A 15,907-nucleotide genomic window follows, 5' to 3' on the forward strand; every position below is an offset into this window, starting at 1 on the left:
TAGTTTTTACATTTTTTTTATTTTTAAATCACATTCTTCTTAAAATGAACTGAAAAATAAAAAAAAAATAGATTAAAACAAATAAGAAATGATCTGTAGATGAATTAATAAATACTGATTTTGAAATTCAAAATTGATAGTATCTTGATTATTCAATCACTGTGCTAAAAAAAAAAAGAAGCTAAATTCAATGCTGCAGATTTAATACACCTGTTTGAAAATATTTACATTACTGACATTTTGTCTATATACTATCCCTTTATTGTTATAACAGAAACAATGTTACAATCCAACAAAAGGCATCTTAGCCAAATTTAAGACACTAGCACTTCAATCGAAACGATAAGTTGTCAAACCTCTGTACAACCCCGGTGAGCAAGCTACCGATTCCGATAACAAATTGTCAAAACCTTCCAAGAGGGTAACCCTGCCAATTAGTAACCATGGAAACCCCAACAGGGTTTTGGAATAGTATAAATAAAGCCTGTAACATGAATCCAATGAGTCTGAACAGTTCAATATGATTGAACGAAACTAGCCACTGACATCTGGGATAACCAGGTCTTCAAAGCCACTCTTATCTTACTTGTATTATTAAATATAGAACGGTTGAGTAGGACTACACAATATATAATCTACTTACGGTGAAATAATTTTGTCCTTTTTACATAATCTGTTGATACAATCATCAGCTTCTCCCTGAAAAATAGGATTAAATAAAATTACACAGTTGCTTGATTTCACTCGATACTTCTTTCTGGAACACTTGATACCACATGTAAATGGGACCATCTGAGAGTTATGTTCTCCTATTGCAAGTTCAAGAATGTGACATTTACATTCAGACATCTTGCATAAACGGTATCTGAAGTCAATTATTTTTTTCTGTGTAATATAAACTTACGTTACAGCAATTTTAATCTTTGTTACGTTATAGCAATTGAGCACAATTAAAACAAATCGAAATTGATATAGAAAACAGTCATGTGTTAGTACATGTATAGTACAACATTTCGATACATGATCTCATATCTTTTTTGTACCTATGCTAAAATGGAACCTTATTTTAAAAAGACGCCTGAAGTTGTGATGCATGTAGGTACTCCTGCAGAAGCACACATAAGGAAATAATATAACAAAGGTCCCTTTCAACACGTGTAGATGATTTTGTTACCAGTTGCGAGATTGATAGGAACATACATTCAGCAGAATGTCATGTAACATACATAATTGAATATAGTTCAGGCTCCGAAATTAGTAGATGCAAGGACGCAAAAAGCTGATAAAATATGAATATAACGTGTTAGATTTGAACTTTAACGCAGTTTTGCATCTATGGTAATTTTGTTTAAAAAGCAAATTTTAAAACTTTAGTTTTTCTATAGCTAAACTATGAACAAACTCTGAGTCAACGAAGACAACAGATATATTCGGCCACGCTTAACTTAACCAATGAAATAACAATGTCACCCTCCCGACAAATAATATATGCAAAACTATTGACAAATCATGTTATCACTAACTGTATTGATACTAAGAAGGCAAAAGGGTCATTTCCCACGGTTTACTCAGCCGTAACTAAAATACTACTGACACGTAGTATATTCATGTAAACGATGATTACCGCATTTTTTAAACGCAAAAACCAAGTAAATACACATTTGTGAACAAGTGGTGGTTGAATGGACAAAGGTCCAAACGATCAAATTCTGTTCCATCTTAGATTATTTGTGTGATTACAACTATTGAAAGTTTTTGCTTGTTACACTTTATTTTTGCTTCTAATTTTAAAAGTAAACAAAAAATTGCTCCTGGTGTTGAAAATAAATTTGAACCCAGCATAGCTTACCATAAATCTAATTTTACCACAAATGGCATACAGTTTATGTACTCCTGTCATTCTACCGGTAGTTTCATCAACCTTCAAAAAAATAATGACATTTCAAATTTTGAATACTACATGATAATAAATGACATTGAAGGCAATACCCCCCCCCCCCCCCCCCCAAAAAAAAAACAGATTCTGGACACAAGGCTCTTAAAACCTTTAAATGAGTTGCATAAACTGTTATGGGGTTCAATATTTTGGGTTGAAGAGAGAAGAAATCAGTTTAATTTCCTTTCAACACAAAGATTTTGGGACTAACATGGGACAAATTTATTTCATTATTTCGCTCATGCTAAGGGACCGTTAGCAGTGGGGGGATCGGACAACCAGAGAAAACCCACAACTTTAGTTTTGAGCTGAAAGTTTCAACGGTAAATCAGTTATTTCTTCACATTTTGGACATTCACTTGTATTTTAACTTTTTTTAAATTCTGTGAAAACTGGGATATCTTTGAAATAGTAACAGTTTTCTTACCTCTGCAACAGCCAACTGGATTGAGGAATAATCATTAGCATGAATAATTTGGTTACTGGCAGAACTGTAAAGAGAAAGAAAACTGTTTTAATTTTCAGAAAGCAATATACATGTGAAGATGTTATAATAACAATCAATGAAGGGTTGAAACAGTCCTGTCAAAAGATAGGTAGGCATGGAGAAGCCTGGAGTGAATCTGTTTTGGGATGAACCAAATCCACACCCTGGGGAGCGTGTGTGAAGTCAGGCAAAACAATTTTGTTGGGAAGATCAAATTATTTGTGCAGTGACCAAATGAAGAAAAAAAGTAAAATTTTAGTGAATATAAAAGAAAACATTATGAAATTTATTCCATCCCTAAAGTGCCTGAAATCGGGGATTCAATTACCGACCCGGATTCAGAGTTTCAGAAAATCATACAACTATTCTGATTTTGATTCAGGGTGTTTTTTCTGAAACTGCAGATTCAGAAAATTTGATACGCTAGGCACTATCTGGTCAAATAATCTAGGTTCTTTTTTCAGGCGTTGCCATATTTTTGGGACAAAAATGATACAGCCAGGGCCAAAGAAAATCGGCTGTACACCCTACGATTAAGAATGGTTCCACCGCTGATGTCTTCCTCCAGTCACAGTAGTTGATCGTTCTAAGGACTTCCTTCCTCTGAGCAGGTTTTGTGAATTTTTGTCATGATTGATGACAAAAAAGTTGGCTATAAAACTCCCTGAATTTCCAATTAAACCGATCCTAAACTGTACTGCACATAGCATAACATATAATAAACCTTAAAATTGTAGTCCATGAACCATTAGTTAAATGTAAGTAAGAATAATATATTAGTTAAATAAACGAAGAAAAGTTATAACTCACCATTTTCGCGGGATATACATGTCAACAAATTCTCCTGCTTCGTTCTGCATGGTGATAGTTTATAGTGAACTCTTCGAATTGGAGTTTCAACCTAAAATTCATAACACACACGCATTTATATATTTAATTAACAACTACAAACATTATTAGTGTGTTTTATTTCTTCTGATATAGTGTGTGAAGCCATTTTATCGACTAAGCTTGGAGGAAACCATGTGAAAATTCTAGTTTCATACCTTTTTTCACTGATGGCGGACTGAAAAGGAAGCACATGTTATTATCCAGAATGCACTGCGACCGTTAGTCTTGGCTATCCCAGACGTCATTGATCGACTTGATTTCAACGACAGGAGATGACTGGATGTCACAGTCAGTGAAGTCAGAATGCACAGCACCACAGCTGAGCAATCCACAAGATAGTACAGGAATGGAAACGTAACTATAAGCCTACTATTAATAGGGCCCAACTTACTTCATTCAATAAGAATACAGCGGTCTGTCGTGCCTCATGATTTAAGTTACTGTCTTCGAATATATTCACTACTGCTGAATTATATATAAAGACTAAAATGGCAGGAAAGGTAAGCATGAATTTTGTGGTGATAATGATAATCTAAACAAGATATTAAAATTAAAGTGCAATGTCAGTGTAATTCTAAATATTCAAAGAAGTTGAACTTTCTGTGATTAGGATTTTATTATAGAAAGTGTGTATTTCCATTGTAAGACGTCTTCAATTTATGAGTAAGGTACATTGTAATACAGGTGTAATATTGTATAGTCTAACTGATCAGAAGTCTGAAGATAGGTCAACTCAAGCTGTCACTGTCAGACTGTTAAAACTAAACTTTTAAAGGGCATTAGGCCTATCACCTTTATTGCTGGTAAAAGAATTGACATAATTTGAAAAGACAAATAGATTGAATGTATAATTTGAGAAAAATCTGTACATTGCTTACTATATATTTGGCAGTCCATTAACCAGTGCAGAAGAGTGATGCCAACATTGCAGGATGACTTGTTTTTCACAAATTCTTTTTTCTTCATTCTTACATAATGTACCGTTACACCAAATGCATTATTTTTGTGACATTTTGAATCATGCCCTTCTCATTGGTTTAAGGAAATAAACATGAGATTTCTGTGAAGAGTTCTAATTTAAGAGAGGTGAGCCATATAGTACGTCTTCTAGAAATGGTTCCACTACTGATGTCTTCCGCCTTACTCCAGCCACAGTTAAACGCAGTTTAACGTTACATATAATTGTAGCTATACGTCTTCAAGATCAAGTGGTACAAAATATTTTAAGTCAGGAAAATTTTGTTCAATTTGACAAACCCATTTAATTTAATTTTCAGAAAGAGACCCCACTTGATCAGCAGCTACATCTGGCAGCCTTACAGGGAAATCTGGAACAGCTGAAAAAAGTTCTAGCAACAAAAAAAGTTCATGTGGATTGTAAAGATAAGGTATGGTATGAATCGGATTGTATAGGTCCCCACCTATCTTAGCTTTCACAAAGTTTATCTATTTAACAGGCGCCAAAAACTATATATGCAAGTCCTGCAGAGTACTTTCTGTCTGTTTTATGGCACATAAGTCAAGGTTTGTGGTAGTCTTAATGATCAGGGCATGGAAAATGTGTCCTGTCAATATGGAAATTGACAGAAGTTTTTCTCAGCCAATGTACCTGTTTTGTTAATGAATGTCTCTAAATTAAATGTGAAAACTGAATAATTACTTGGATATATATATATTTCAACAATTCATATAATGACAGCTAGGGTTTCTAATTTATATTTGCTCCAATTTAAATATTGTCTGAAAAACTGAGTAATCAGCCATGCACATATGTGCATGTATATATTGTAGAAAATCCCCCCCCCCCTCCTCCCCCACTCTTTGCCAAAAGCTCTATTTTACAATCCACTCTGAAAAAAAATGGCAGTTAGCCAAAAATTTAGTTTTTTTTATTTCATTTTATGTCCATTTTGTGGATACCTTCAAGGTATTTTTGCTTTGATGTAGATTATATTTAAAGTAGCTAAGTCTCTAACTCAATATCATCCAAAATCTTCGACATTGAAAACACAAATTATTTTTCAATTTAAATCAACATTGATGTTGTGATCTTACGGGTAAAAGATGGCCTTCTGATATCCAATAATTAAGACAAAATAAACATTTTACCGTTGGTACACGAATCGTGTACCATGGTGGATTTCAGCGCTATTTTTAACAAGTGACTCGTAGAAAGAGACTAGATATATTCCACAATTCATGTCAAACGGTGAGGTCATATTCTTATCTGGAGAGCATGCGCAATAAATACTATCGGTATAGAGTGGAATAACCAGACGCTAGAGATTGCCATTGGATTGAAACTTCTGGCATATTTCGCCGAACATAACTCATTAGAAATTGCAGTAAAAACAGAAACGATTGAATGTAAATTAGTTTATATACATTCACATTACATTATTATATACGTTGCAACCCATTTGTGTCAATTTCTAGATCCAAAATATTAGCGATTTAGCTCCTTTAAAACCAGACCAGAAAAATAAGTGTTTTATATACATTTAAGGACAGCTGTGTCCTGCTCATGGCTATAGTTTAGTGTGGGGTTTCATTATGTCAAATTATCTTTTTTTTTTTTACAATACATACCCTGACTTACATGTTATTAACCAAGTTAATTTTTAGAGGGAGGGGGATTTGAAAGTCCTATTCACTTTAACATCAAGTCCAATATGCATCAGTTTTTATACGCCCACATTTTCATGTGGACGTATATTGTCGTCGCCCCTGTCCGTCTGTCCGGACGTCCACAATTGTTTGTGAACAGTCTACAGGTCACAATTTTTATCCGATTTCAATGAAACTTGAAATATAGGTTTATCACCCTAAGATCTCGGTTCCTTTCGATATTGGCATCTATCGGACCGTAACTTCATGGATTATGGCCCCTGATTGTACGAAAAATCACGTTTTTGGCTTGTGGACCCTATAGAGGTCATAATTTTTATCCGATTTAAAAAAACGTGTTAATATATCACCGTTACACCCTAAGGAAGGCTGAGTTCGAATTTCGTGAAAATCAGCCCAAAATTAACAGACAAAATGGCCGCCGTTCGTTCTCAAATAGCATAAAAATATGGTATATCAAGGTTGTGGACCCTATAGAGGTCACAATTTTTATCCGATTTTGTTGAAACTTGAAACATAAGTTTATAACACAAAGATCTTGGTTCCTTTCGATATTTGCACATATCGGACCGTAACTTCATGAATTATGGCCCCTGATTGTACGCAAAAATGTGTTTTTGGGCTTGTGGACCCTATAGAGGTCATAATTTTTATCCGATTTAAAAAACTCTGTTAATATATCACCGTTACACCATAAGGACGCCTGAGTTCAAATTTCATGAAAATCGGCCCAAAACTGACAGCCTAAATGGCCGTCGTTCGTTCTCAAATAGCATAAAAATATGGTATATCAAGGTTGTGGACCCTATAGAGGTCACAATTTTTATCCGATTTTGTTGAAACTTGACATGTAAGTTTATAACCCAAAGATCTCGGTTCCTTTCGATATTCGCGCATATCGGACCGTAACTCCCTGAATTATGGCCCCTGAATGTACGAAAAATCACGTTTTTAGCTTGTGGACCCTATAGAGGTCATAATTATTATCCGATTTAAAAAATCATATTATTATATCACTGTTACACCCTAAGGACGACTGAGTTCGAATTTCGTGAAAATCGACCAAAAACTGACAGATAAAATGGCCGCCCTTCGTTCTCAAATAGCGTAAAAATATGGTATATCAGAGGTTACAATTTTTATCCGATTTTGTTGAAACTTGAAATGTAAGTTTATAACCCAAAGATCTTGGTTCCTTTCGATATTCGCGCATATCGGACCCTAACTTCATGAATTATATCCCCTGATTGTACGCAAAAACGTGTTTTTTGGCTTGTGGACCCTATAGAGGTCATAATTTTTATCCGATTTAAAAAAACGTGTTAATATATCACCGTTACACCCTAAGGAAGGCTGAGTTCGAATTTCGTGAAAATCAGCCCAAAATTAACAGACAAAATGGCCGCCGTTCGTTCTCAAATAGCATAAAAATATGGTATATCAAGGTTGTGGACCCTATAGAGGTCACAATTTTTATCCGATTTTGTTGAAACTTGAAACATAAGTTTATAACACAAAGATCTTGGTTCCTTTCGATATTTGCACATATCGGACCGTAACTTCATGAATTATGGCCCCTGATTGTACGCAAAAATGTGTTTTTGGGCTTGTGGACCCTATAGAGGTCATAATTTTTATCCGATTTAAAAAACTGTGTTAATATATCACCGTTACACCATAAGGACGCCTGAGTTCAAATTTCATGAAAATCGGCCCAAAACTGACAGCCTAAATGGCCGTCGTTCGTTCTCAAATAGCATAAAAATATGGTATATCAAGGTTGTGGACCCTATAGAGGTCACAATTTTTATCCGATTTTGTTGAAACTTGACATGTAAGTTTATAACCCAAAGATCTCGGTTCCTTTCGATATTTGCGCATATCGAATTGTAATTTCCTGAATTATGGCCCTTGATTGTAGGAAAAATCACTTTCGTTTTAGCTTGTTTTCTATCCATCTCTTGAAAATGTGGGCGTATCCTGCCTGGCAGCCGCTGGTTATTTATGGATCAGTAAACATAGTAAATACACATATAACCCACACCTTTTGTACTATTACATTGTTTCAAAGTGTTAATTATATAGACTGAAATACACAGGTAGTATGAGTAGCTAGTGTATACTCCCCAGTAATTCACTGTACAGTACAGGCATATAATCTATGACCCAGTAACCCTGCTTTAAAGGAGCAGTTCCAGATATATTTTATGATAAAACTGGTATACTCTTGAAAACTTTAATCAATTCTTATGCATTTTTTGAAACACTGTGATACTTTTTTGAAAAATATAGACATTAGGAATGATATAAGTAAAATTATCTGATGGGATATTCTCGGACTAACAGATAATTGCTTGGTAATGGATATTTTCAGTCTGACAGATATTTGCTTGGTAATTGATATTCTCAGTGTAAAAGATAATTGCTTGGTAATGCAAGAGGGAGCTGCAGCGGCTAAGTGAGTAAGATGTTGGCTCGTAAGAGTAGGCCATTTTCCTATAGAATACTGTATGGCATAATATGCTCGTCTGCATTTGCCCAGTCCGAGCAGAACAGGAGGACGTTAAACCTTATTTCATTTCATTGTTGGTAATGCTCCAGTACATCTACAAAAATATTGTATTGAGGAATTTTGTCATTAATAATTATGTTATATGTAGGAAATACAACAATTGTCTTGTCATGTTTGTGTGAAGTGTATCTTATTGTATGGCTAGAATGTCAGGCATCTCTTACTTAGTACAGCTCTACTTGTAAATATAGTATGATGATGATACTGTACTAGGTTATTGTTGATAGGTCTGTCATCTGGTTAATTACCTTTGTTAAAGTACATATAGGTGATATTCTTATCTCATTCTAAAAACAAGTGCAGGACCACATCACCACACATCAATCGACATGTAGATTTATCTAACCTGCAAACAAGAAGACAATCCCACAGACTACAATACAAGACAACAAAAACACACATGTATAAGCAATATGATAACTAAATCAATCAATGGAATGGATCTGTGGGCCAGGCCAATACTTCCTCTACGCTGTTATATATTCATTTAAATTTTAAAGAATTTGAAATTGACACTTATTAATTGTAGTACAATATTTGTGTATTACAACTACTGATACATGTAAGCTAAGAAAGACAGGACTGGTGTCTGATAAGATACACCTCAAGATTATCTAATGGATTACTACCAATTTTTATTGTGTCATCTATCTGTTAGATTTTTCTGTGTATTGCATCATATTTTACAGACTACAATACAAGACAACAAAAACACACATGTATAAGCAATATGATAACTAAATCAATCAATGGAATGGATCTGTGGGCCAGGCCAATACTTCCTCTACGCTGTTATATATTCATTTAAATTTTAAAGAATTTGAAATTGACACTTATTAATTGTAGTACAATATTTGTGTATTACAACTACTGATACATGTAAGCTAAGAAAGACAGGACTGGTGTCTGATAAGATACACCTCAAGATTATCTAATGGATTACTACCAATTTTTATTGTGTCATCTATCTGTTAGATTTTTCTGTGTATTGCATCATATTTTACAATGGTGTTGAGGAAAATGATTTGATGTACTGTATATCTATAATGGGACCCTTTGAGATGTGTGCTGAGAATTGTTACCTTATTTGAATGCCAAATTAATCACAATTGAATACTATACTATAATGTATTTCGAAATTCCCATAAAATGAAAATTTGGAATTAAAAATCATCTTAATCATGTAAGATAGTAATATCATGGAAATAGAGGATAAAGTATTTAAATTTTGTTTTTCACTGGAGGTTGTAAAAACATTTTTGCAGTTTTTCATTTCATTTAGATATATTCAACCTGTATCTGTTTTAAGCTGCATCATATTTTTAGAACAGTATAAAAAAATAAATTATTTATTATTATCTAAAATTTTCAATTTTATGGTAAAGTATACATTTATGTTAAAATGCAGTTTATATTCACTAATATAAAATAAACATATACTGGCACTCATATTGTTATCGAAAATCAAAGCATCAGTCACGAAAAGGGCAAAACACTTTGTAAAACATCTCTATCTCACTTTTGGCATCACAGATTTGTTACATATTTTGCATACATACATCTGAGCATGCCCAATGGAACTTAATGGTTAAATCACATCAAACTGAAAGAATTTAATACCAGATCTTCAAAGTGCTAATTAGTATACCTGTGACTTAAAGGACAATATTGGTGCCAGTCATTATCACATATGTGATAGAGCTGGTTAAACACATTCCAAATATAATTTTAACACAGAGATCATTGCTACGATAGCTGAGTAATACAGTTTTCCAGACTCGGAAGTGACGAATGCCAAAGGAAAACACGAGTCATCTCTCTATATAACTGACTGATGTGACGAGTGATAACGGATATACGGCCGAAATTCTGCTCACTAATAATTCCTTCGAAGACCAAAAGTTGATATATGGGACTGTAAGAGGATACCTGACAATTCAATAAAGTAATTAAATGTCATTAGATAAGAGAACACGAGAAAAATAGAAATAGTCCGTACATTCCCTTGTTTATATTCATTCTATATCTTATAAAAACATGGTAATGCATGGACTTTTTCTGTTTTTCTTTCGTGTTCACTTATCTAGCGGCAGTCAATTCTTTTTATGAATTGTCAGATATCCTCTCACAATCTCATACAACAACTTTTGGTCTTCGAATGAGTTATTAGTGAGCAGAAATTCGCCCGTATATCCGTTATCACTCGTCACATTAGTCAGTTATATAGAGAGATGACTCGTGTTTTCCTTTGCCATTCGTCACTTCCGATTCTGGAAAACTGTATTACTCAGCCATCGTAGCAATGATCTCTGTGTTAAAATTATATTTGGAATGTGTTTAACCAGCTCTATCACATATGTGATAATGACTGGCACCAATATTGTCCTTTAAAAAATGAGCTGCTTATATTTAGCTGTGATGACAAAAACATGGCAGGAGAAACATTTTAGGTTATTTGTGTTAAAAGGCCAATCACAATTATATTTTGGAGAATAAAACTGCTTAATTACCCGGTAGTTAATGTTAATCCTCCACATTAGGGCAGAGCAACTAACTCAATATATGTAATACGTTTTCAAACAGCTTAAACCTGTTAGTCTTCATATGGAAATGGAGACTGGTGTCCCAAGCTGTATTATAAAGAGTCTGGATACAACCAGACTTTTATTTTATAAAAATATTTTTTTTTCGGTAGGTGAAATTTACCATTCGTTATCAAGTGCAGCACATGCATCATGCACTGTTTTGACATCTAAAGGAACAGTAATAGATTATCAAGTCACCCAACGAAAAAATCAACCTGAAATCTTAAAAGGGTTACATGTCTGGATAAGCGGTTTTGACGTTCACATCCAAACGACTCAATATTTTGAGCTGAAATTTTCAGACAATGTAAATACACTATTCCTCTATATTTTGGCGCTTAAATTTCATACACATGGACTTTTATTTCTGAGACTTTTAAAATCGGGATGGTCCCTTTAAATCAGTTGAAAAATGAGAAACTGGTACCCACAGAAATATTTTGATTTTGAATGTATTTGTAGAATAAAATGCACTAAAATCCTGTCAAATCCCTGCTGAGGTGTTCCTCCTATGTATATATAGTATAGGTGTAGATGTAGGTACTACTATATACTACAGACATGTGGTATTGATATAATTCTTTGTTTATCTGTCTGGTAAGTCCATATGATCAACATAATTCACCTTCATCTACACGTATTTATATATACCTTTAACTTTTACAGACCATTCACATTTTAAACATTACAAAAACAGAAAATTTTCAAGAACATTTGGGATATCATGTAATTGAGAAAAATTGTGATTATGTTGTGAAGCCTGTTAAGTTATTTAAATTAAACTGAGGTGAATGATTTCTTTGTCATCATACCAGTACTGTCTGCAATAGTATGGTCATTTTATACATGGAGCTTGAAGAAATTTGTGCTTTTTCAGTTTATTTGATTTGAAAAAAAATTAGGACTTAGTCAGGTTTTTTTTTTTTTTCTTCCCTAAATTTAATTGTCATTTAATTAGACTTTTTATTTCTAAAAGTATAAGAACCATTTGTCTTCCTTTATAAAATAAATGTAAGAAATGAAATAAAATGAAATGAAATGGGGTTTAACGTCCTATAGTTCTGCTCCGAACTTGGAAAATGAAGAAGGGCATACCCCAAGCAGTGTGCTATGAGGGAAATTTTGCCCGGACAGTGGCACTATGGCCTACTCTTATATCGAATTCCAACTGTCAAGTAATCTTTTACGTGCATGCCAATGCGTACATTTGACCTCGGTTTTTCATCCCATCCGAATGACTAGACAGCTGTCCTTGTCAGGCCCTCCATACTGCATTACATAAAAGTAAGAAGTTTAAAATTATCAGAGTCCACCGGTATATCAAGATTTACCTGGTATCAGTTTAATCTAACTCTTGTTGTCTTCGGATTGAAGAAACTCTATTATTTTAGTAGAGAATAATATTGCCAGTTACATTGGCAGAAAGAAAGAAATCTGAACCTTGTTTATCAAACTATTACTGTTATTAGCTCTTTAATTTCAACTGAATGCCAGTAATAACATGAGTGGAATGTAGTTAAATATAGGAATTCACTTTACAAGAATATCTTTAGTGAAATTTTTATTTTTTCCAGAAAGATTTAACAATGTTTACAAATAACTGCTTAGATATGGCAGACATTTATCTATATTCACTCCAGCTTCTTAAAGTTAGTGGTGTTTTATGTGTAAATATATCCGTGGGATTTAATTAGAGTTTGTAGGAAAGGTGTAATAAAATGAATAGCTCCACCAGCTGGTTTAATTTTTAGTTCGAATTAAAGAGGTAAGGCTCTTTGTTTTTCACTATTGATTTCAGACAGTACAAACGGTAACAACATATAACCCCCTTATCATGTAAATTTGGTTTGCTAGTGCTATCGCTTATTGGCAGAAGAATTAATTAGTGTGACACTAACTCCACTATTGGGGCTATATTTAAATGTGTCATGGAGTTTGTGAAATTACATTAATGATTCGCTCTGAAAGTTGGGCTTAGATTTAAATAATGATAAAAAAATACCAACCTATAAATATTATGTTTGAACGTGCAATATTTCTTGGGCATTGACAACTCACAAGGTCAGCTTTGAAAGTTATATATTATCTTTAAAAGTTAAATATATTTGCTTTGAAAGTTGAGTATCAATTCTTCAGAAAACACTCAAACCATCCTTATTCAAAATTTTTTGTAGATTAACAATGTCTAAATTAGTTCCTGTTGGCACTTCTTTTATACGCCTAGAATAAATGAATTGTGTTATGTGTATTAGTTAAGAATAGAATATATTTTTTGTGTCAAAAAGCTTTAATGATAAAAACAGAAGTGAACTAATAAATAGGCAAGATGTTTACCTCTGTGGATCAAATACACAAGTTCAGTTTCTGTTGAATAAGTTATCTCATACTGAAATTGCTATATAGCTTACATGTGGGTGGTAGTTTATAACTTATAGGGAGCCACAGTGGCTAAGTGAGTAAGATGCTGGCTCGCTAGCTTGGAGGTCACAGGTTCAATCCCGGTGTTCGCCGAGAAAGTTCATCAGGATTTTTCAGTGTTTCTACTTGTCGGTTGTGCAGGACGTAGGCTGTAACTGTATGGCGTAAGCCCGTCTTCATTAGTCCAGTCAGAGCAGAATAGTAGGATGTTAAACCCCATTTGACTGCATTTCCTTATAAGTTATAATTAGATGATTAAGTGCCAATATTGTTATTAAAAGAACAAAGCAAATTAGTCCACTTTTCTCATTGGGTTTAAACTTACTACAAGCTGATTTAATCTTGCAATTTTCTCAGATACATTTGTAAACTTTGATTCTTAAGATTAATTTGTAATCAAAATAACATTTCTGTACCATAAATAAGGGATGCTATTGAGACATGAACAATGGGCATCAGTTGAGACTATTGCAAGTATCAGTGCTAAAACTATAAGAATTTTGAAATTGATATACTTATTCAACATAAGTATGATAAAAGACTGACTGGAAATTATTCTGACTTGCTTAGACTCTTTATTGCAATGTACATGTATATTATTGTACATCTGTGTATGTATGCATAATATAATTTGGAAGAAGAAATGTACAATTTTCTTGTCACAGGATTTTTTGATTTACCTTTTTATGAAAATAAATTACATGTAGGTATACTCAGCTGGTGAAATTGCAATTACATGTTAAAATATTAAATAAACATACCAAGAACTTTTGATAGCATATTTTATTTCAAAGTATTGTTATGCTTGTTATAGAATGACCTCTTGACCTGTGACAAACTGTTAACATCGAAATTGCTGAAACATAGATAGATGTACTTATCAACTGGACTTAAGTCTGCATTTCAGAAGTTTCATGGTCACGGTCACCATTACTGATAGCTATAACGTATCTGTGTCGACTGGCAGGGTTTCGATTCCCCGGTTGTACATGACAAGGAGTAGGGTCGCCTGTCCAACCTCGTGGGTTTTCTCCGGGTCCTCCGGTTTCCTCCCACTGCTAAACACCCCTACACGCAAGCGAATTATTGAAAAAAAAATTGAACCATGTGTTGGTCCCGAAATGACCTAGTTTGTGTCAAGTGGACGTTAAACCCCAGTTCTCTCTCTCTCTCTCTCTCTCTCTCTATAACGTATCTGTGTCTGTTACAAATCTTTTTGGTCCAACCTAATGTCTGTTACAAATCTTATGTAACTAGTCTACTTGTTGTTACACGACTTTGCAGAATATGCCCACTGGTTAGGATCAGTTATAAGAATTGAAATATTGGTAGCCAACCAGTTTTTCGCTGAAGTCCCATTCTATGATCTTAATGTAATAATTCTGGTAGCCTCTTAAATATAACCAGATTTCTGTGTCTCATGTCTTACCAAATAGCTTACTAAGTACATGTACAGAAAAGTTCATTAAGCACTTCTAGTAGGCTAGAACGGATCAACATCAGTTTGTAATAAGTAAATTGTATAATACGTCAATAGGAAACCAGAGATTTAGCTGATTGAAGCCAAGTAAATCAAAGCTGTTACAATTTATATAAACAGACACACAGTGCGATCATATTGCTAGAAGGTGTGATGAAAGCTTTATATATCTTGTACCAAGTGATTTTCTCTTAGAGATATGACCCATAGAAAATGCATACTAATAAATGTCATATATTTATATGTTAAGAGTATTGACTTCTGCATGTGTAAAAACCCAAACAATATTTCAGACGTGTTCCAGTAACATTTATAGGTAATTTTCGGGCATTGTCTGACGGAGTAGAGGGTAGATAGAAGATAGGTTTAACCTTTTAGATTGCATTGAATATAAACAGAAATTACACTACTTGAATGTGCATATTCAGTGGTTCACGGTCAAAACATTGGGAGGGAAAAAAAGTAGTTCTAGAGTAATTTTTATAAAGTACTAAAATTACTACGTATTACATTGGTGTACCTTAATAATTTGTAGGATTACCTTTTTCCGATTTCATCTTATTTCCTGTTATACGTATACAATAAAAATCAGTTTTATGTCAGGAAACATACAATATACTATTATTTAGTTTAATATTTAGCCTCTATGAAAATATTTTTGACTTTAGACCTAAATTTTTCTCCCTTTTCCTCCTTTAACATTTGTCTACCATTTAAAATTCAGTTTTAATTGAAAATATAAGCTTGCACTATGTATTTTGTTATACATGAAACTGATTTCCAAAACTGAAAAACTAAGGTGTACACAGGATTTGAGCCCATTTAGATGAGGTAGTTACAGTACCTCTTCATAGTAGGGAGATAATATGGCAGAAGCTTAAAACACCTACTATAATAAATACTAACGTTT

The 15,907-nt window shown here is 33.6% G+C and overlaps 2 protein-coding genes across 2 annotated transcripts in view; one reads left to right on the forward strand and one right to left on the reverse strand.

Annotated features, from left to right (window-relative positions):
• Positions 1-3,620, reverse strand: LOC126818799 (40S ribosomal protein S21). The gene is made up of 6 exons (XM_050546370.2): positions 3,470-3,620; positions 3,234-3,324; positions 2,364-2,427; positions 1,850-1,921; positions 644-699; positions 1-49 (listed from the first exon to the last, which is right to left on the reverse strand). Exons 2-6 carry the CDS (start codon positions 3,281-3,283, stop codon positions 40-42), a joined length of 252 nt encoding a protein of 83 aa, XP_050402327.1. The 5' UTR covers positions 3,284-3,324; positions 3,470-3,620; the 3' UTR covers positions 1-39.
• Positions 3,563-15,907, forward strand: part of LOC126818792 (ankyrin repeat domain-containing protein 29) — a 26,380-nt gene continuing 14,035 nt past the window's right edge. The window contains exons 1-2 of the mRNA XM_050546362.1: positions 3,563-3,814; positions 4,592-4,702. Coding sequence (XP_050402319.1) covers positions 3,803-3,814; positions 4,592-4,702 — 123 coding nt within the window. The 5' untranslated portion in view covers positions 3,563-3,802. The remainder of the gene's footprint in view (positions 3,815-4,591; positions 4,703-15,907) is intronic.

This window comes from Patella vulgata, chromosome 4 (genome assembly GCF_932274485.2).
Source record: "Patella vulgata chromosome 4, xgPatVulg1.2, whole genome shotgun sequence".
Classification (NCBI taxonomy): domain Eukaryota; kingdom Metazoa; phylum Mollusca; class Gastropoda; family Patellidae; genus Patella; species Patella vulgata.

Bases quoted from the DNA above. Each gene is read 5' to 3' on its own strand.
- LOC126818799 (XM_050546370.2), bottom strand. From the start codon at position 3,283: ATGCAGAACGAAGCAGGAGAATTTGTTGACATGTATATCCCGCGAAAA. The intron at 2,428-3,233 runs GTGAGTTATAAC...TTCTCTTTACAG, and splicing joins ATGTATATCCCGCGAAAATG to TTCTGCCAGTAACCAAATTA. The intron at 1,922-2,363 runs GTAAGAAAACTG...ATTTTTTTGAAG, and splicing joins TCCAGTTGGCTGTTGCAGAG to GTTGATGAAACTACCGGTAG.